General features: G+C 42.0%; 1 protein-coding gene across 1 annotated transcript; it reads right to left on the bottom strand.

Annotated features, from left to right (window-relative positions):
- Positions 1-14305: 14305 nt before the first annotated feature.
- On the bottom strand, positions 14306-19021 carry LOC145424172 (stonustoxin subunit beta-like). The gene is made up of 2 exons (XM_080297193.1): positions 18961-19021; positions 14306-15371 (listed from the first exon to the last, which is right to left on the bottom strand). Exons 1-2 carry the CDS (start codon positions 19019-19021, stop codon positions 14797-14799), a joined length of 636 nt encoding a protein of 211 aa, XP_080153319.1. The 3' UTR covers positions 14306-14796.
- Positions 19022-21175: the final 2154 nt, after the last annotated feature.

Genomic DNA, 21175 nt, shown 5'->3' with positions numbered 1-21175 from the left:
GTTTTTGAGGCTTTATCCAATGTATCACAGTCTTCATCTGTTCTCTGCAATAAACACACTAACATAGAGCAGCTGCTTTGTGATGAAGCCAAAACCTGAGAGACTCTAATGAATCAAAGTTTCACTTACTCAGCTCCTTCCAAAGAACTTCTTCACTCTTTGGCTCTCCACTGTGTGGACCACGTCTGTTTAGAAAAACAGAAAATCCTCTGCTTCTTCTCTGTGATCTGGCTGCCGCCACATTGAACACTTTAAACAATAAGAGAGTCTTAAGATGCAGCTCAGAGTTCAAAGATCAGCTGCTGCACCTTAATACGTCTTTAAATTTATCAATGATTACCACAACAGCAACAACTTCCTGCTGTGACTCTGATGCTATAAAACAAACCTGATCACAAACAAACCCGTCTCTGACACAGCCACACCAGGCCTGCTTGCTTTATTTGAAATATATAAATAAATATATGAAATAAATAAACAAAATGTTTTTGTATTACTGTTACACCTCTTGGCAGGTATTAACTAATAATCACACCATTTTAATACTTATAACTACTATATAACATCATGGGGTCATTTAAAGAAAAAGTCATACTCTGTATTTTCACTTATTTATTCGTTTTCTGTCACAAATTTCTTAGGGAAATGACAACAGGAATAGTGCACAGAGTGCTTTAACAGCACGATCCATTTTTGTTTGGGTTTTTTTTTTTTTTTTTCATTTTTGATTTTTGATTTTTAGCCTTTAGCAGGTGGTGTTGTGACGTCTGCCTTTTGTGACTGGGAGCTCTGCAGCAACCCCAGCACCTCTTCTTCCAGCGGCTGTGATCCACAGTAACAACTCTGAGTTCAGCTGCTGACCATCAACTAACTGTGCTGTTCCTCTGTGGAATTATTTTATGTCATAACAAACAAAACAGTAAAAAATAAATACAAAATCTGAGCAAATCCTTTAATTTTATGGATGTAATGATGGGGTAGACCTGAATTAGTATTAATAGTAATTCAGTGTCCAACCTCACATGCTCAGGTCAGTAGCTCACAGTTTAATGACCCATGTAAATTTTTATTGGATTGTGCAAAAAAGCTTTTATTGTTTAGTTCGTGTAATATTAAAGCAATTTAAATAATACAATATTTTATATTATTTTCTGAAAAAAAAAACGTTGCAAAAGCCTTGAAATAAATATGGTCTAGTACACCCCACGCCCCCCTTTAGACTCACCCCTGTTTGCTACAGGTATCACCTCCATTCAAAATAGGACAACTGTCATAAACTTATACACCAAGCTGTATAATTTAAACCTGCTAACAGACAAAGTTAACTGTTCATCTGCCTCTTTTAGTACAACTGCCAGAGGCTCACTATGATTTTTCTCTGTGTAAAACAAAACAGCAGAGGATGGAGCAGCTGCAAAATTACACTTTCTTCACATCTGATTTTGTTGATCAGGTACTTTGATGAAGCACTCCCGCTCGCTGTTTCTCAATAAAGGTTTTGATTTTGATTACAGGAACAACACTGCTATTTTGGATGTTGGAAACAAGTTTTCTTTCACTCAGCCTGAGCTTTTCATCTCTTTAATGGCTTCGCCTTTTTGCTCTTCTCTGTGTGTGAACTGACTCCTCCTCTAACTGTGCCTGCATCATCATCACTGCTGCTACTGTGTTATCAGTGTTTTTGTTTAAAACTGAATGCTGTGTGGGCTTAATGTCATTTATCACAGCTACATAGCTGTGTGTAAAACAAAGCACTGAAGCCAAGAATTTGTGTGGAGAATTTTTTATATTATAACTGCTGCCCCAATAATAATTAATGATTAAACGCAGTGAGGTGTATAAACACATAGCAGCCTACACCTATAGCAGCATAACTAAGGGAGGATTCAGTGCTAGCTGAGCCAGCCCTAACTATATGATTTAGGCAAGGCAAGGCAAGGCAAGGCAAATTTATTTGTATAGCACAATTCAACAACAAGGTGATTCAAAGTGCTTTACAGAGACATTAGAAACAAAAACAAATAAAAAGCATGATTTAAAATTGATTAAAACAAGCAAACAAACTAACTAACTAAACACACACATTTCACACCTGTTCACGCGATCTGAACCCTTATCGTAAGGGGAGCTACCAGTCCTTCTGTGGACGAGCTACTTTCTATTTTAAATTCTCTGAATTTAAAATACTCTCTAGACCCAGTCTAGACCCAGTTGGGGAGCTACCCAGAGCTCTAATCCCACACCTGTTCGCGCGATCTGAACCCTTATCGTAAGGGGAGCTACCAGTCCTTCTGTGGACGAGCTACTTTCTATTTTAAATTCCCTGAATTTAAAATACTCTCTAGACCCAGTCTAGACCCAGTTGGGGAGCTACCCAGAGCTCTAAACCCACTTAACAAACAAACAAACAAACAAAACAGTATATAAAATCAAAACAGATAAAATCAGAACAGTAGATAAAATCAGTAGTTAATGTAAGTTTTGGAATTTAAGCTTAACAAACAAACAAAACAGTATATAAAATCAAAACAGATAAAATCACAAATAGATAAGATCAGTAGTTAGTGTAAGTTTTGAAATTTAAGCTTAAAAGTGTGGATTTGGTGCTTTATTCAAATGCAGCTGAGAATAGGTGAGTCTTCAACCTGGATTTAAATAAACTGAGTGTTTCAGCTGATCTGAGGCTTTCTGGGAGTTTGTTCCAGATATAAGGAGCATAAAAGCTGAATGCAGCTTCTCCGTGTCTGGTTCTGACTCTAGGAACTGATAAAAGACCGGATCCAGATGACCTGAGGGATCTGGAAGGTTCATACTGGGTCAGGAGGTCACTGATGTATTTTGGTCCTAAACCATTCAGAGCTTTATAGACCAGCATCAGAACTTTAAAGTCTATCCTCTGACGGACAGGCAGCCAGTGTAAAGACCTCAGAGCTGGACTGATGTGGTCCACTTTTTTGGTCTTAGTGAGGACTCGAGCAGCAGAGTTCTGAATGAGCTGTAGTTGTCTGACTGATTTTTTTAGGTAGACCTGTAAAGATGCTGTTACAGTAATCAAGCCTACTAAAAATGAATGCATGGACTAGTTTTTCCAGGTCCTGTTGAGACATCAGATCTTTTATCCTTGAAATATTCTTGAGGTGATAGTAAGCTGATTTTGTTATTGTCTTAATGTGTTTTTCTAAGTTTAGGTCTGCATCCATCACTACACCCAAATTTCTCGCCTGGTTTGTGGTTTTTAGATGTATAGATTGAAGTTCTCTGGTGACCTGTAATCGTTTTTCTTTGGCGCCAAAGACTATTACCTCAGTTTTGTTTTTGTTTAGCTGGAGAAAATTGTGGCACAACCAGTCATTAATTTCCTCAATGCATTTACCAAGAGCCTGTACAGGGCCTCGGTCTCCTGGTGACATTGTGATATATATTTGTGTGTCATCTGCATAGCTGTGGTAGTTTATTTTGTTGTTCTTTATAATCTGTGCCAGTGGGAGCATGTAAATGTTAAACAGAGGGGGTCCCAAGATGGAACCTTGGGGAACTCCACATGTGATACTTGTCTGCTCGGATGTGAAGTTACCTATTGATACAAAGTATTTCCTGTTTTCTAAGTATGTTTTGAACCAGTTTAGTACAGTTCCTGAAAGACCTGCCCAGTTCTCCAGTCGTTTGAGTAATATGTTGTGGTCAACTGTATCAAATGCTGCACTGAGATCCAGTAAAACTAGGACTGACATTTTTCCACTGTCTATGTTCAGACATATGTCATTAAACACTTTTGTCAGAGCAGTTTCAGTGCTGTGGTTGTGTCTAAAACCTGACTGGAAGGCATCGTAGCAGTTATTCTGTTTTAAGAAGTAATTGAGCTGTTGAGAAACTGCTTTTTCAATGATCTTACTTAAAAATGGGAGATTTGAGATCGGCCTGTAGTTTTTCATTTGTGTCTTGTCAAGATTGTCCTTTTTCAGTATAGGTTTTATTACAGCAGTTTTTAGTGGTTCTGGAAACACACCTGACATTAAAGAAAAGTTGACGATCTGTAACAGGTCTGACTCTAAAGTCTTTGAGACCTTTTTGAAAAAACTTGTTGGCAGGACATCTAAACAGCAGGAGGAGGAGTTCAGTTGACCTAAGATGTCCTCCAGGTCTTTGCTGTTAATCGGGTGAAACTGTTTGATGGTGTTTAAACTGTTTTTCGGTGGACACAGTACATATCCTGGATCTGCTGTTGATGTACCAATTGCTTGTCATTGCAGGCCATGGTCGAATGAAGTTCAGCTGGCACTGGCAAAGGAGGGTTTGTTAGCCTGTCAACTGTAGAAAATAAAACCCGAGCATTATGGCTGTTTTTAGTGATGATGTCAGAGAAGTAGGACCTCCTTGCACTCCTCAGTTGTAAATTATAATTGTGAAGTTTCTCTTTATAGATGTCATAGTGAACCTGGAGGTTTGTTTTTCTCCATCTGCGCTCAGCTTTCCTACACTCTCTTTTTTCATTTTAAACTAGTGTGGAGTTTCTCCATGGAGACTTTTTCCTTCCAGAGATAACCTTCACCTTAATGGGAGCAATTGTATCCATTACATTTAACATTTTTAAATTGAAACTATTGACGAGCTCATTGACTGAACCTCTGGACAGGTCAGGTGTTAATGGGAAGACCTGGTTAAAGATCTCACTACTGTCTTCAGTTATACACCGTTTTGTGATCACTGCTGTTGATATATTTGTGTGGGCTGAGATTTTACTTTCAAAGAAAACACAGTAATGATCAGACAGGCCCACATCAGACACAGTAAGGTTTGAAATGCTCAGGCTCTTGGAGATCAGTAGGTCAAGAGTGTGTCCTCTATTATGTGTGGCCTCTGTTACATGCTGAGTCAGCCCAAAGTTGCCCAGAGTGTTACTCAGGTCTTTAGTCCCTTTGTCCTGAGGGTTGTCCACATGGATGTTAAAATCCCCAACAATAATTACACAGTCGAAATCAACACAGATCACAGACAGCAGTTCACTGAGGTCATTAAAAAAGTCTGTGCAGTATTTGGGAGGCCTGTAAACATTGGATGGGGCCTTCAGCTGTAAAGCCACATATTCAAAAGACTGAAAACTTCCAGGAGATAGCTGCTTACATTGAAATGATTCATTAAATAGGACAGCAACCCCTCCTCCTCTCCTGCTCACCCTGGCCTCACTGATAAAACTGTAGTTAGGAGGGGTCGTCTCGATGAGAACAGCTCCACTGTTACTTTGGTCCAACCAAGTTTCAGTTAAAAACATAAAATCAAGGCTGTGCTCAGTGATTAAATCATTAATTAAAAATGTTTTCCCAGCTAAAGATCTAACGTTTAATAAAGCCAACTTAAGTGTTTTAGAGGTATTACTTGTCCCCTCGTGTTTGGGAGCAGTCTGTGGCACACAAGGTATGTTTACTATATTTAAAGATCTTTTAGAGTGCAGCTCTCTGTGTTTTGACCAGGCCACATGTCTCCTTCTGTCACCTAAAAGTACAGAAATTTTAAAACCTTCTAGTAAACAGGGTCCCAGCTTCTCCTGGGAAAAGTCACCACTGCCATAATCCTCGCAGCCCGGACCCTCCACACATCACACATCACACATCAGACTTCGGAGACAGAGCATGAAGGTGGTAAGGAGAAACTAAGGGGGGCGAGGCTGGGCAATGTGACTTCGATTGCTCTGTTGAGGGTGGGGCTCGGTGGCGAACCTTTGGCTGCTTTGGTGGGGGGTTTATGGGGGACAAAGAGGGATTGGGCCGGGGGGTAGATCTGAGCCCAGCATTGACCCGCTCCATCATCTCTTCAGTGAATTTCAGGTGTGGGGAGGAGGGAGAAAGGGAGGGGGAGGAGGGTGATGGGGGTGATGGCCTGTCAGGGGTTTGGGGGACTGGGGAAGATCCTGGTCCTGGTCGTTCGTGTTGTTGAGAGAGTTGGAGGCAAATAGGGACCCCTCTTCTTGCCTCTTCTTGCCTCAGATGTCTCTCCTTTCTGAGGCTCTTCCCGGGTGGGGGCAGATGGAGCTCCTCCTCAAGGTTTCTGCTGGGCTTTGTCTGTTCTTGGAGTACTGTTTGTTCCTCTTTATGAGATAACTCCTCGTTTATCTCAGCCTTGGCTCCAAGCACAGCTGGATGACGTATGGAATAAAACAAGTTGGAGGTGAACAGTTTCACCCCTGACTTGTTAAAATTAAATCCATTTGCTTTAAACAGATGCCTGCGTTCCCAAAAAATATTAAAGTTGTTGATAAAATGCACTGAGTGGTCAGCACATGCTGATATAAGCCATTTATTTAGCAAAAAGGAGCTGGATTTCACAGAGGGGCCTGAAAACTAGGGCTGGGTATCGTCACTGATTTCTAGAATCGACTCAGATTCACAAGGTCCCGAATTGATTCGATCCACGATTCGATTCGATTCGATTCAATTAGATTTGAATCTGGGAAATTTTGCCTCAGACAGTCAGAAATATTATAATTCAGATCAGTACATTTACATATTTTTGAATCTATAAAAAGGAAGCTGACACTCGCAAGACTTTATCAAAGGTGTAAGCGTCACAGCAGATGCCTTTGTGTCAAAGTAGCTGAAGATAAAACACAGAAAAACAGGAAGGTACAGAGGTTTTATTAGAGCCACGGCTAAGCGTTTTGCATTTTGCATAATTTTTAAAAAGTTTACATTTGGTCAGAAGCCTATTGAACAGCAGAAATGAGGCTTTCTTTCCGGAAGTAAATAAAAGGAAAAAAAAAAAAACAGCGGCCGACAGCGCTGTAAACAACGGTAGACTTGTGCGTAACAAGCAAATAATGCAGAAAACAGATTTTTAGACGGGAAACTGTTCTTGAAGTATACAGAGAAAGAGAGAGAGAGAGAGAGAGCTGTGCATGAAGTGTGATTTTATTGTGGTGGAAGCAAAACGGCAGAAGTAAGAGTGAATTCATGATGATGTTTTTGTGAAGCGTAGTTTGGATCTTCTTTTGCTGCTGGTTCGGTCAATATTGTTTGGAGAGAGATAAAACTAACAGCTTTAGAATCAGCGCAAAAAGGGCGCAAACCATAGCTGGACTGGCCATCGGGCATACCGGGCATGTGCCCGGTGGGCCGATGGTGATTTTTCGTTTTTATGGGCCTATGGGGTTTTTTTTTTCGTTTTTTTTCCGTAACGGTATAAACACTGAAAGGTGGTGGATTGGCCAGATGCTGGGAGATGTGTAAAAATAACTCAGTTGTTTGGTGGTGGCTATTGCGGAGTGTTATGGTTCAAAAATATTGGAGATGGACACCAGAGGAAAAACCCACAATAACAACACTGGTCCGGTCGGGTTGAGTCAAACGATGATTTAATGATCACACACGTGGGAGATGGACACTGTATGCAGACAGCCTCAAAATCTCATCTCAAAAAACACATTTCCATAGTTTTATGAAATCAGGGTATTAGAACGCCCCCTCATGCGTAGTGACAGGTGTAATACAATCAATGTTGACAATTTTATTTAACACAAAGAATAACATTGTCTCCTTCCCGAGGGCAGACGCTAACTGCCCCCCTTCTCCTGGAACCGTCTGTACCCTGCTGAGACACAACATGGCAACTACAAGGACTCTTTCATTTATTAAGACCATTAGTGTGTATTGCTCTAAATCAAGTATATAATATTAAATGAATATTGCTGGATCAGCTACTTCTACTTAAAACATATTAAAACATGACTAAGCACAAAATCACCAAGAATGACATCTTATAAGTGCTGTGTAAGCGCGTGCGGCCTTCCAAGCTCAAAGCCTTTGCCCTCCATAGATCAGCCAGACTCGCGCTGGCTGTAGCTTTTAACCTTTAATTACCTTGAGCACAACTCTAAAATGAGCAACAAACTGCAATGTGTATGGAATGATCATGGTTACATCTGCAATGGAAAATCATGTTATTATTCTGGTACCTGTAAGAAAGATCAAATTAAAGTTATCACCATCACTGTAATGCAAAGAATAATATAAGATCAAAAACTTCAATTTATGCTTAATGCAAAGCTGGTTATATACTTCTAATGAACTAATAATGGCATATTAAAATATTAAATGATAATGAGAAAAACATCCCCTCCTTATTCTACAGGAGCTTCCACAGATTCAGTAACATTAGCAAGTGGTGGAGGCCAGCAGATGCAACACGCTGGCAGGTGGATGACAGAAAGGCAGGAGGAGCAGAGACCCGAGGCGGTGAACTGAACTTCAGGTAAGAAGTTATGACCTGCAGTCTATCTGCGTCAGATATAAACACCTCAGGCCCTCCAAGGTTTGGAGGCCTATCTCCACCCACCACCACTTCCCCTGCCGGTGGCGGACTCCCTCAGGTGTCGGTGTGTTGGTGGTTCTTTGTGTCTGGGGGTGGGCGTCCGGGTACACACCGGCTCACTCCTTGGCGGCCGCTTGTCGGGGCCTGGGGCCTGGGGCTCGCTCGGGCCCCTTTGGAGGTGGGGTGCCCCCGGCCTCTCGGCCTGGGGCTCGGTCACTCAGGCACAGCTGGGGGCCGGCGGAGCTCACGGGCGCGTCACTGCAACTCCCCCTGACTTCTGCTCCGCGGCTGCTGGGCGAGCCCTCATCTGGGACTCTCCTCAGCTCTTACTGGAACAGTGGCGCGGCTGCCCCTCTGTTGGTCTTCCATGGTCTCTTGTGTTCTGGGGGCCTCTGGATGTCTGGAGTTTTGATCTCCTCCATACCCGCTTCACACCCTGGAGGACGGGGCTGTGGCCCCCCCACACTCCCTAGCAGATCATTACATGGAGAAACCTTTGGAATGCAAGCATGCTGATCCACACAGGTATGCACACATGGGTATTCACAGACGCGGACTAAAGCTTTCTTGGCTGCTGCCTCAAAGCACACTGTGCGCTGTCTATCTTGCGTGCTGCACAATATCGTTTATTATTTAGTAAATATTGATATCTATGACTAGCTAGTTTATTGTGATGGTGCTTTGTTTTCTCTATTATTATGTTGCTCTTTGTTGTTTGCTGTCTCCTCTGTTTGTTTTTTTTGTTTGTTTTTTTTTTTCTCCATACAGGTGACCCAGGAGTTCTTTTTTTTTCTCTCTCTTCCCCCCCCCTCTCACCGTCTCTTCTCCCCTTTGGTTTTCTTTCTTTCTCTCCCCCTCTTTCTCTCATTCATTCCCCCTGTCCTATTTATAAAAAAAAAAAAAAAAAAAAAAAAAAATGACAAAGGATGAACTGAAGCTCTGCCATCACGTAATGTCGCATACTGCTGTTTCTGATGTCATTTAAAAAAAAAAAAAGAAAAAAAAAGATATAAACCAAGTTTATGTGGAGTTTATTTTCGTTACGCTGACTTTTTACAGTCAGTACAATCACTCGTACTGCGTACTAGCTAGCATGACAGAGTTTATATACAGCTGGGTGGGTGCTATGATATTATTGATGTTGAACTTGTTTTATCTTATTTTATTTATAAGGTTAGTTATTAGAGTTTCCAACCGTCTGGTAAAAAACGGAATCGTCTGGTATTCAGAGAAAATATTGCGCGTTTCGTATTGAGGTGAAAAGGAACAGTTTGTCCCGTACTTCAGCTACAATGAAAAAGACACAAAGCTGGAGTTATTCTGTGTCTTTGCTGCACAGCTGCCTCTTCTTCTCTCATTCTCCCCCCTCCCTCTCCTGTTTCTACTTCAATCATGAAACTGATCAATGATCAGCTGATCGGCTTTTCTCTCTTGTTTGTTTATCTCCCACTTTGCGCCAGAAAGAAGAAACCGGCGGATGTCGCACTAAACAACAGCAGCACGTTTAAGCTTGATCAGCTGTTGTTAGAATTTATTTAATATTAATTTCCAGTATCAGCTGATGTTTGCTGGAGCCACAACTATAAAAGCTGCTGGTCATGATATCGGTTTGGTTATCTGAGAGGGAAACATGAAGATGAAACCAGGAGATGTTCTTACTGAATCATCAGAGCTGATGGAGAAACAGGTTTACCTTTTAGGTCACACAAATGAGTTGAAGGGAAGTTATGAACTATTTCTGAGAGACAAATAACACCAGGATCCTTTTCTAAGTAGCTGACAGCTGGTAAATGTGCAGGGGCGGGTCTAGCAAAGTTTTGCCAGGGGGGCCATGTAGGGCATTAACAGGGAAAGGGGGGCACAAAGAAATACTTTTCTTTGTTATGTCATTTAAAAACTTTGAATAAATAATCTTAATAATCTGAATCTTACAACAAACGTTTTCATCTGATGTAAAATGTATAGAAATCCATTATTGTACATAGTAATTTTTTTGAGGGTCCCATCATAATTTCTTCAGAAGTAAGTACTGTATATGATGCCAGTATTTTCCCACATTTTCTAGATACTGTACTAGTACTGTGTGTAAAATGCCATCAAAAAGTCAATTAAGTTTTATTCTTTCTCACCTGTCTTTCTGTCTCCTTTCACTTTTTAAAGGTTGCCATGTTAGAAAAAATATTTTGCTCTGCCATGCTGTTTATTGATGTGGTAAATGAATAGTTTATGAAAATATATCTAAATCTGTCATAAGTAATCAGTAATGGTCATGTCTCACCTCTAGTCTCCTCTGTCTTAATTTCAGGTTTTCACCATGTGTTCTAGATAGTTTAGGAGGTTAACTCGACCAAGCAGTCTACTTTTGGGTACAGTTTAGAATACCAGAATAGGGAGGATGGTGTAGGTTTTTAACAACTATAAATAACTTGTTGGTCTATAAAATGTGAAACGAACAAACAACATTCCTGTCACAAGGTAAAAGTTTCAGTATCAGTTTTCTGGAAAAGTGACTTTTATATAACCTTCATTTATCCAGGTAAAAAGTCTCCGTGACATTAAAATTGTCTTCTTTTTTTTTTTTTTAAAGAGTGACCTGACCAGGAGGGCAGCAGAAATTGCAACAAATATAACAACAGTTCTATCAGGATTTTTTGTGACCAATGGATCTGCGCTGATTATACTGTAGATACAATAACACAGAATCTTAAAGATACAAAACAGGTAATTTCATTATTATACATATAACCCCTTTGTACAGCCTCTTTACTGAAGCCTATTTACCTTTATAAGTAAAGACATTACACATAAAAAATAGAGAAATACTGGAAATCACTTTATCCTGAAACAAGAGCTGAACATGGTGTACAGATATTATAGAGCCGAAACAAACAGTAACGTTTCCAAAGACTGACAATTAAAGCAGGAAACAAAGGAAACTTACAGTTTCTTCAGCACGAAGAATTTCCACTCGGCACCTGACACTAAACAATAATACACAGGTGAGCTGCTTCCTGAAAGAAGGTTGGACTTCACCTGAAGCAGGTGGGAGGGGTTCAGCAGGAGTTACAGTCTAGTACAGGTGCGTCAAAAATTATTTTACATGGCGGGCCACATACAGCCCACTTTGATCTTAAATGGACTGATTCTTATATAGTGCTTTTCTACTCTCCTGGAGTACTCTATACAACACGCCACATTAACCCATACACACCAGCACTCTATGCTTTATCAGCGCTTTACCTAACTTATACACATTCATACGCCGACGGATGCATCGGAGAGCAAGTGAGGGTTAGTATCTTGCCCAAGGATATTTAGCATGCAGACTGGGGGAAATCCAGGAATCGAACCACCAACCTTCCAATCAGCAGATGACCTGCTCTACCTTCTGAGCTACAGCCACCCCAACAAACAACCAAACAGGCCAGACCAGTGAAACTCTTCCTTCTATCAGTGTGAAGAAGTCACATACTTATCTGTTTTTCTACATGATGAAGAAAAAAGCTGCTGTGACAAAGAAAGAAATCTCTCGGCACCACTCATTTTTAAATTGTAAGAAATGTGTGTTTCCAATTTTGTTTTAACTGTAGTTGTAAAACACTGAAATTTCTATAGTAAAATGTAAAAAAATAGAAACTTTGTCATTTAATTGTTTATTGCATAATTACTTTATCTAGTATAAATTTCTATAAGGAGGTTTTTTATTGGTAGGAAAATGTCTGAAAATAAAAACTGCTATCACTTTGGCCAGCTCCGAAAAATTTTGCAGTCTCCGATATCATTGAAATGCAGAGCAGTCAGATGCTGCTCATTCTCTTTTCTAAAACCCACAACTTAGACATTCACATTATTCACACTCTCATTACACATACATATAGGATCTTGGGGGTGGGCACAATCACGGAGTCCAAATCACCATCAGGGTGTATACCTCACCCCTGACGTCGTTGCCCACCTCTCAATTTTAAATACACTTAGTCATTGAGGGTTAGCAGGAGGGACTATGCGCTTACCTGCTGCTCCTTGGCAGGTAGCTCCATGCCCTCCTGGGTTTTAATTGCACCTTAGAACACATATGCATCAACACTACAATGAGCGGGTGGAGGGAGGTTTGGAGTCTTTTCCCACCCCCATTCTCTGCGGCCTGCTGGAGCGGGAGGGCTAGTAGGAGGAGTTGGCCGTCCGACTGCGGTCTGGGGTGTGGGGCCTCCCTGCTGCTGCGGAGTCGGGGTGGTCTGCCTCTCCCCACCGCAGGGAAAAGGGTAACACCACCTGGGTCTGGGTGCAATTCCCCCCTCCAGGGGCAAGGGTACCTAGACCCGGTTTGTAGAGTACGCTTGGGGAGTGTGATCGTGTGTACAGCGTCTCTTTATGTCTGTCTCCACGTTGGTTGAGTGTGGAGTGAGTGCATATGAGAGCATGAGGGTGGGAATGGATGTTTGTGTCTGTGTGTGCCTGTATGTCTGTGTCTATATGTCAGGTTGGGTATCAGACGCCACCTCTCTGGGGACACCTCAGGCCCTCCAAGGTTTGGAGGCCTATCTCCACCCACCACCACTTCCCCTGCCGGTGGCGGACTCCCTCAGGTGTCGGTGTGTTGGTGGTTCTTTGTGTCTGGGGGTGGGAGTCCGGGTACACACCGGCTCACTCCTTGGCGGCCGCTTGTCGGGGCCTGGGGCCTGGGGCTCGCTCGGGCCCCTTTGGAGGTGGGGTGCCCCCGGCCTCTCGGCCTAGGGCTCGGTCACTCAGGCGCAGCTGGGGGCCGGCGGAGCTCACGGGCGCGTCACTGCAACTCCCCCTGACTTCTGCTCCGCGGCTGCTGGGCGAGCCCTCATCTGGGACTCTCCTCAGCTCTTACTGGGACAGTGGCGCGGCTGCCCCTCTGTTGGTCTTCCATGGTCTCTTGTGTTCTGGGGGCCTCTGGATGTCTGGAGTTTTGATCTCCTCCATACCCGCTTCACACCCTGGAGGACGGGGCTGTGGCCCCCCCACACTCCCTAGCAGATCATTACATGGAGAAACCTTTGGAATGCAAGCATGCTGATCCACACAGGTATGCACACATGGGTATTCACAGACGCGGACTAAAGCTTTCTTGGCTGCTGCCTCAAAGCACACTGTGCGCTGTCTATCTTGCGTGCTGCACAATATCGTTTATTACTTAGTAAATACTGATATCTATGACTAGCTAGTTTATTGTGATGGTGCTTTGTTTTCTCTATTATTATGTTGCTCTTTGTTGTTTGCTGTCTCCTCTGTTTGTTTTTGTTTGTTTGTTTTTTTTGTTTTTTTTTCTCCATACAGGTGACCCAGGAGTTTTTTTTTTTTCTCTCTCTTCCCCCCCCTTCTCACCGTCTCTTCTCCCCTTTGGTTTTCTTTCTTTCTCTGTCAGGCTCTCTTCTTGGCTGCAGTGGTTATTATTATATTTACATGCTTCCAGCTCCCGTTTTTGCTCGATGACAGCTCGTACTTTTCGACTCTCCTTTTTCTCCCTCCTCGCGCTCACAGACACATAACGTGTATGGCGGTCCAGTCTCCTTGCAGCACGGACTACACTGCCCATGAAGCTACATTCTGCATTCTGTCTATTAGCTTAGCACAACAACAACAAAAAGGCGCTCTCTCACCGAGGAAACACGCAGAGCGAGAGCGTCACCCTGTAACCATGGCAACCGCAACGCTGCCGCCTGGAACAACAGAACGTAGCTTTCAAACAAAACCCAAACAGTGCTGACCCGCCACAATATGAAACAGGAAAGTACCGCCGTGTAATCCATTTATTTCAACAAAGTAACTGTATTCTAAATACCACCTTTTTAAACGGTAACTGTAACGGAATACAGTTACTCATATTTTGTATTTTAAATACGTAACATCCGAGTAAATCCGTTACTCCCCAACACTGCCAGTGTTAACAGTGTGAATATAAATCTATATCAGTGTGGTTGAAAACAGTTATCAGTACAATTATTTGAAAAAGAAAAAAAAACAACATTAAAACAGGTGGGATATATAAATAAAATTTAATTGAATTATTGTCATAAATATCTTTTAATTAACGCAAAAAACGCTTACTTACAAACAAAATAAAAATATGGAAAATGGGTTCAGCTCTCCTACTTACAGGTCTGTAGGTGATGTTTACTCAACATAAGACCAAGGTTAACGTCAGGGCTATACATGTAACCAGTTATATATCACAGAAAGTAAATGAAGGAACGGTCTACATATTAAATAAGAGCCTGACATGAGTATGAGAATATAGTTAATCTTTTAACCAGTAATGAGTATCAAGAGATATTTTTCTTTCAGAGTTAAAGAAAATGCTGGTTTCATTGGAGCTTCAGTGAATGTTGATCATAATCTAAACTCAGAGTAAAGAGAAATTTTATCTTCTGATGAAACAGGAGAGTCTCACTTTCTGAGTGAAAGAGACAGACATGTATAGACTGAACTATCTGTTCAACAGTCAGAGTGTTTCTCTTTATACTCAACTCAGCACAGACACACTGAGGAACCAGAAAGCCAGACTCTAAATCCAGGATAAAGAGGTTCAGTGAATGTGGTGTTGAAGGTGTGGAGGTGGATCAGAGTGTCAGAGGAGACTCTGTAGAAGGACAGAGTGCCAGCAGGACAGTCCACATACACTGCTACTCTGTTAGACACAGAGGAGGAGGAGATAAATGTTACTTTATCATTGTGACTGACAGAAGGAGGGCCGTCATCACAACAGCTCAGACTCCAGGACTTTTCATTAAATCCAAAGGTACAGTCTCTACTATCTCCTTTCCTTTTGATTCTTCTGTAACTCACTGATATGTAAGCCAGTCCTTTCCACTCGACCTCCCAGTAACAGCGACCAGTCAGACCATCACTGCAAAGCAGCTGAGGCCAGTAATCAAATCTGTCTGAATGATCAGGATATGACTGAACCTCCTCCACATGTGTCACCTTCCTCTTGCTGTCAGAAAGTTTGAGGTTTTTGTTCACTGTGTTTGTATCAATTCTGAGTTGACAGGAATCTGATGGAGAGAATAAACACAATCCAGCTGCAGTTATTGATCCATCATCTGTTCATTGATTGACACTTTGATAATGACTCCTGACATCAGAGATGGTTGAATGTGTGCTGCTTTGTTTTCATGAATCACATTAAAAACACACTTACACTTCCTCAGACCTGGTGTCAACCATCGGACTCCAGCAGGCTCCCACCGAAAACGTGCTGTCCACATATGTGGATAAGATAAGATAAGATAAGATAACCTTTATTAGTCCCACACGTGGGAAATTTGTTTTGTCACAGCAGGAAGTGGACAGTGCAAAAGTTATGACGCAAAAATTAGAATACAATAAGAATAAATACAGTACACAGCTGTACAGAATAGAATAAAATAATATACTATATACAGTAGAATAAAATAGAATAAAAATATACAATAAGATAAAAATAGAATACGAATGCTATATACAACTGAGTAAAAATACAACGATGCCAGAAAAGATTATTGCACTTAGTGTTATTGCACATGTGTGGATGTGTGTGCTTGATCAGTTAAAGTCTTTGTTGTGGAGTCTGACAGCAGTGGGGAGGAAAGACCTGCGAAATCTCTCCGTCCCACACCGTGGGTGCCGCAGTCTCCCACTGAAGGAGCTGCTCAGTGCTGTCACAGTCTGCTGCATGGGGTGGGAGACGTTGTCCAACAGGGATGACAGCTTAGCCGCCATTCTCCTGTCACTCACCACCTCCACTGGGTCCAGAGGGCATCCTAGAACAGAGCTGGCCCTTCGGATCACCCTGTTCAGTCTCTTCCTGTCCCCAGCAGAGATGCTGCCGCCCCAGCAGACCACACCATAAAAGATAGCAGAAGCCACCACAGAGTCATAGAAGGTCTTCAGGAGTGGGCCCTCCACCCCAAACGACCTGAGTCTCCGCAGCAGGTACAACCTGCTCTGCCCTTTCCTGTAGAGGGCGTCTGAGTTATGAGTCCAGTCCAGTCTGTTGTTCAGATGAACACCAAGGTACCTGTAGCTGTCCACAGCCTCAATGTCCATACCCTGGATGTTCAGTGGTTGCAGTGGAGAATGTTTGTGCCTGCGGAAGTCTACCACCAGCTCCTTGGTTTTACTGGCGTTGATCTGGAGGTAGTTCAGCTGGCACCAGTCCACAAAGTCTTGAGTCAGTCCTCTGTACTCCTTGTCGTCCCCATCAGTGATGAGGCCGACTATTGCAGAGTCATCAGAGAACTTCTGCAGGAAGCACTGGGTGGAATTGTGGGAGAAGTCTGCAGTGTAGATGGTGAAGAGGAACGGAGCCAGAACCGTTCCCTGTGGGGCCCCCGTACTGCAGACGACCCTGTCCGACACACAGCCCTGAGTCCTCACATACTGTGGTCGGTCGGTGAGGTAGTCCAGGATCCAGGTAGTGAGGTGATGGTCCACTCCAGAGTTCACCAGCTTGTCCTTCAGAACCGAGGGAAGAATAGTGTTGAAGGCACTGGAGAAATCAAAGAACATGATTCTCACAGTGCTTCCAGCGGTCTCCAGGTGAGCGAGGGAACGATGTAGGAGGTGAATGACGGCATCATCCGCTCCAATGCCAGGCTGGTAGGCAAACTGAAGTGGGTCCAGTGATGAGCTTGTTAGGCGCCGAAGCTGAGCCAGGACCAACCGCTCCAGGGTCTTCATCAGGTGGGATGTCAGAGCCACCGGCCTGTAGCTGTTGAGGTCCTTGGGGCGTGAAGTCTTTGGCACTGGTACAACACAGGAGGTTTTCCAGAGCTGTGGGACTCTTCCCAACCTCAGGCTCAGGTTGAAGAGGTGCTCCATCACCCCACACACAAACTCTCCTTTACTTTTCTCAGTTTTTAAAGGCACAGACATTAAAGCATAAACTGTACAAATGTTAATATTTCATTATTTTTATTCACCTGGGGTTAAATATCAAAAACTAGGATTGATAAACTGTTCTGTTGTTTTAACATGAAATGATTAAAAATATGAACTTTTATCATCTCCTGTGATGGTTTCATTGAACAAAGCTGTTCAATTTTTTAACCTTGAACAAAGCTGTTCAATTTTTTAACCTTGCCAGTTAAGTTATAAGAGAGAACATAACAGACTGGCGGCGAGGTTAAAACGGATCCCGGATGTGCAGTGGGCGACAGAGAGGGGGAAATCCTTGTGAAAGTGGCCAAAAGATGCGAAAAAAGATACGAAAAAACCAACTAACCCTCCATGTGGATGCTAACTCTCCTGCCTAGCTAGTGAGCTGCAGAGAGGACGTGAGTAACATCAATTCTTCTTCTTCTTCGTGAGGGACGCTTAAAGGCACCGAGAAAATGTCAGGTGTTGTTGGACAAATGTACATTTTATGGATCTGCTAAATGGATCATTTAAGTTCAGCTTTTAAATTCATTTAACCCTCTACTGCATAGCGTTGCCCTGAGGCAACAAACCACATTTTCATGTCTCACACTGGCCCTTCAAAAAAAAAAAAAAAAAAAAAAAATTCTCCATTTGGAGGTAAGATAAAGACAGAGGACAGTGAGCTTTTAGGGAGTGACAGTGAAGTTAAGGAGTGGATCCCTGAATCAAGTAAAGTAATTGTGTGTGTGTGTGTGTGTGTGTGTGTGTGTGTGTGTGTGTGTGTGTGTGTGTGTGTGTGTGTGTGTGTGTGTGTGTGTATGCATGGGGTTAGGGTCAAATGTTGGATGTATTTGGTGTTTTATTGTTCTGTGAAATGTTTAGATTGTTTATTTGTTCATTTTTGTTGTACTAATAAAACTTATTATAGAATAACTTGGTGTTTGATTACCCTTATCGCACCATGTTGCCTTTAAGCAACAAACCAATATCATTTTGGGGAGGTGTCATATTTTATGATTGATATATTATTACGGACCTTAAATCTCCCCCAAAATAGGGTGAAATATTAATATTTCCCCAAAAAATAAAAAGTCATGCAGTACAGGGTTAAGAGACCTTCAACTGGGTGTCTTTCCTTTTTGTTATATTTCTTTAAGAGTTGAGAATGTGTTAATTACATGAATAAAATGTAATTTTCTCTGTAGCACTTCATGGATTTCATAAGCAACACACTTTAGTTGTTTACACAAATCATAAAGGTAAAAAATAGTATCTACAGTGTTATCTTCATTTTAAATGTCAAAAAGTATTTGTGGCCCCACTTTTTCATTTGTGTGGAAACCGGGTCCAAATGGCTCTTTGGGTGTTAAAGGTTGCTGACCCCTGATATAGAATATGCTGGCCCATTTATGGACCAAATGTTCCTGGTTGTGGTTGATGCTCACTCATAGTGGCCAGAAATCATCCCCGTAAAGCAAGCAACAGCTGCCAGCACGATCAATAGACTTCGGTCAGTGTTTGCACGCACAGGTCTGCCACAACAGCTCATAAGTGAAAATGGTTGTCAGTTTACTGGAGAGGAGTTCCAGTGTTTCCTTAGGAGTAACGGAGTACGATATATCACTTCAGCCCTCCATCATCCTGCAACAAATGGACACGCTGAATGGTTCATCCAGTCCTTCAAGCAGTCAATGAAAGCCAGTCGGACAAAGGGTAAGCCGCTACAACAGAAAATCTGCAATTTCTTACTGGCTTACAGGAACACCACCGATGCAACAACTGGACACACACCTGCACTGCTCTTCATGGGACAGAATCTGAGATCGCGTCTAGATTTGCTGAAACCAGACATTCGCAAGGATGTCCAAGGTAAACAGTCTTCCATGGTGGAAACAACAAGAAAAAAAAACAGATTCTTCAATGTTGGACAAAAAGTTCTTGTGTGAAATGTGAAAATGAAATTAGTTGAAGTGCCTCAATGGTTTGCTTTATATTATTAACAAATGTCATATAAACGCATAGTTCAGAACACTAAAGAAGACACGGCCCTGAACAATAAAGGCTCTTATAGCGTGTCATTGTCTTACAAGTAAGTTTGCAGGAGACTCTCATGCACGCTTGTATGCAGAAGTTAATAACAAGGAACCATCTGCCAGTGGAAATTTACTAGAAGGGAGTAGGGCAAGGTTGCAGCCTCCCTGGAGCTGAGTAAAGATGTTTTGCAGCTAATAGACAATAACCTATGAGTACGCTATGCAACGTGGCTACTGAATGCTTGTGTAGCACTGTTGTTTAGACTAGAGTGGGACACCCTGTAACAAAACTGTTAAGTGGACACCGCCAATTCGAGATTCGCTGCAGCGTGTCATACAGGACGCATCTCCCTTCCGGAAGTAATAAAAGTGTGAAATGGTCTACTGAGCAGTGTGTTGTCTTCCATCTGATGGCTATGAGGAATCAAAAGAACTCGGTGAAGTGTTAATATTTAACACTTGCCAGATACTACAGAGACCCAAGTCAGAAATGGCAGTCTGGCATGATTCTGTCATGGACCAGACCGCTGACATACATCATAAATGTTGGAGCCAACTCAGTCTGGCGTAGAAATGTTGATCAGATTCAGATAGATGCAGAAAGTCTCATGGTTCCAGAGCAACCGGAGAGCACAGCTACATCTCAAGATTCAGAGGAGTTTACCTTCGTGTGTGTGACTTAGAAACTGGCAGACAATGGTGGACAAAATGCTTGCTATGCATTCCAACAGACTAATGTTACATCTTCAACAGTCAAAATCCCTAAAAATATTTAGTTCATGATCCTGAGTACTGTCAGCACACCTGTTAATTGAATCGACCACAGCCCCAACTTTAACCTTTAATAAAATCCAAGCAGGTGAGTTGCAAAAAGATTCACCCACCTTACAGCTATTACGGAGGGAGAAGTTAGCGTTAAAGACCAAGACTGCTTTTGTATCAAGTTATAAACATGTTTTCTTCTGCTGTAATTCTGCACATTTTAGTGAAGTAATCCCAAAGGACTGACTCACTTATGGAGCCTGTCTCTAGTGGACAATAGAGCTGCAATTTCAGCACTGACACAAAACAGCCTTTTTACTGCCTTATTGTGTGCAGTCAGGGAAAGATTTCTGGAAATACATGTGATTCATATTTAACCTTCCTGCCTTCTTGGGACCTTTTTGTGCCACTGCTATGTGTTAAATGGCTGCCATTTCCACTGTGTTCAGTGGAATATAACCAAACTTGCCACAGGATAGTTTTTACCTGTCAATGTTAATATTCCAGTGTGAATTCCTTAAATCAGCCTAAAATGGCTGAGCAGCAGAAATCCCCACACCCATCACCCTGGGGACCATTTTCTGCCCATTGACTTCCATTATAAACGCTATTTTTCAACCCCAAATTATCATCATATGATTTTATTTTTTCTTCTTTTCTTGGATGTCAATGAAGACTCAGGGCCTTGAAGTTTTAATTTTTAAATTGCAAAAAAAATGCAAAAAAAATAATGGCAGGTCAAAATGTATGTTGGTGCCAATCTTTGGTCCATCTAAAGGCCTACTTATAATGACAATCACATATTACTTCAACTGGTTTTTTGTGGAAATATTTAGTTTCGTTTTTTGGTTTTTGGGGCTTATAACACAGGGCGCTCATGTAATAACACTGGGATTTGAAGGGTTAAAACAATGAAAATATAATTAAAACTTTACATGAATATTTCAGGGAGAAGTAGTTTTACAAGGTTGGCTAATTTAAAGTGGAATAAAATATGGATATATGGTCTTTTTATGGAGTGGCTGAGAATGGTCCCTAGGGTGATGGGTGTGAGTTTTTTAAAGGATGGCAGGAGGGTTAATCCAGATCAAGCTTTCTGTAACTTAACTGCTACTGTAGCTGAAGTGGGTATTGCTGATTCTGAAGTAAAATACAAATACTTTAAAAGTGTTAAAATTTTATTAAAGCCAGAATTTAAGTAGCAGCTTTAT

The sequence above is a fragment of the Astatotilapia calliptera genome, chromosome 23 (assembly GCF_964374335.1).
Source record: "Astatotilapia calliptera chromosome 23, fAstCal68.1, whole genome shotgun sequence".
NCBI classification, from domain to species: Eukaryota; Metazoa; Chordata; class Actinopteri; order Cichliformes; family Cichlidae; genus Astatotilapia; species Astatotilapia calliptera.
Note: the sequence above shows the minus strand (reverse complement) of the source record. Positions and strands in the feature narration are given on the sequence as shown.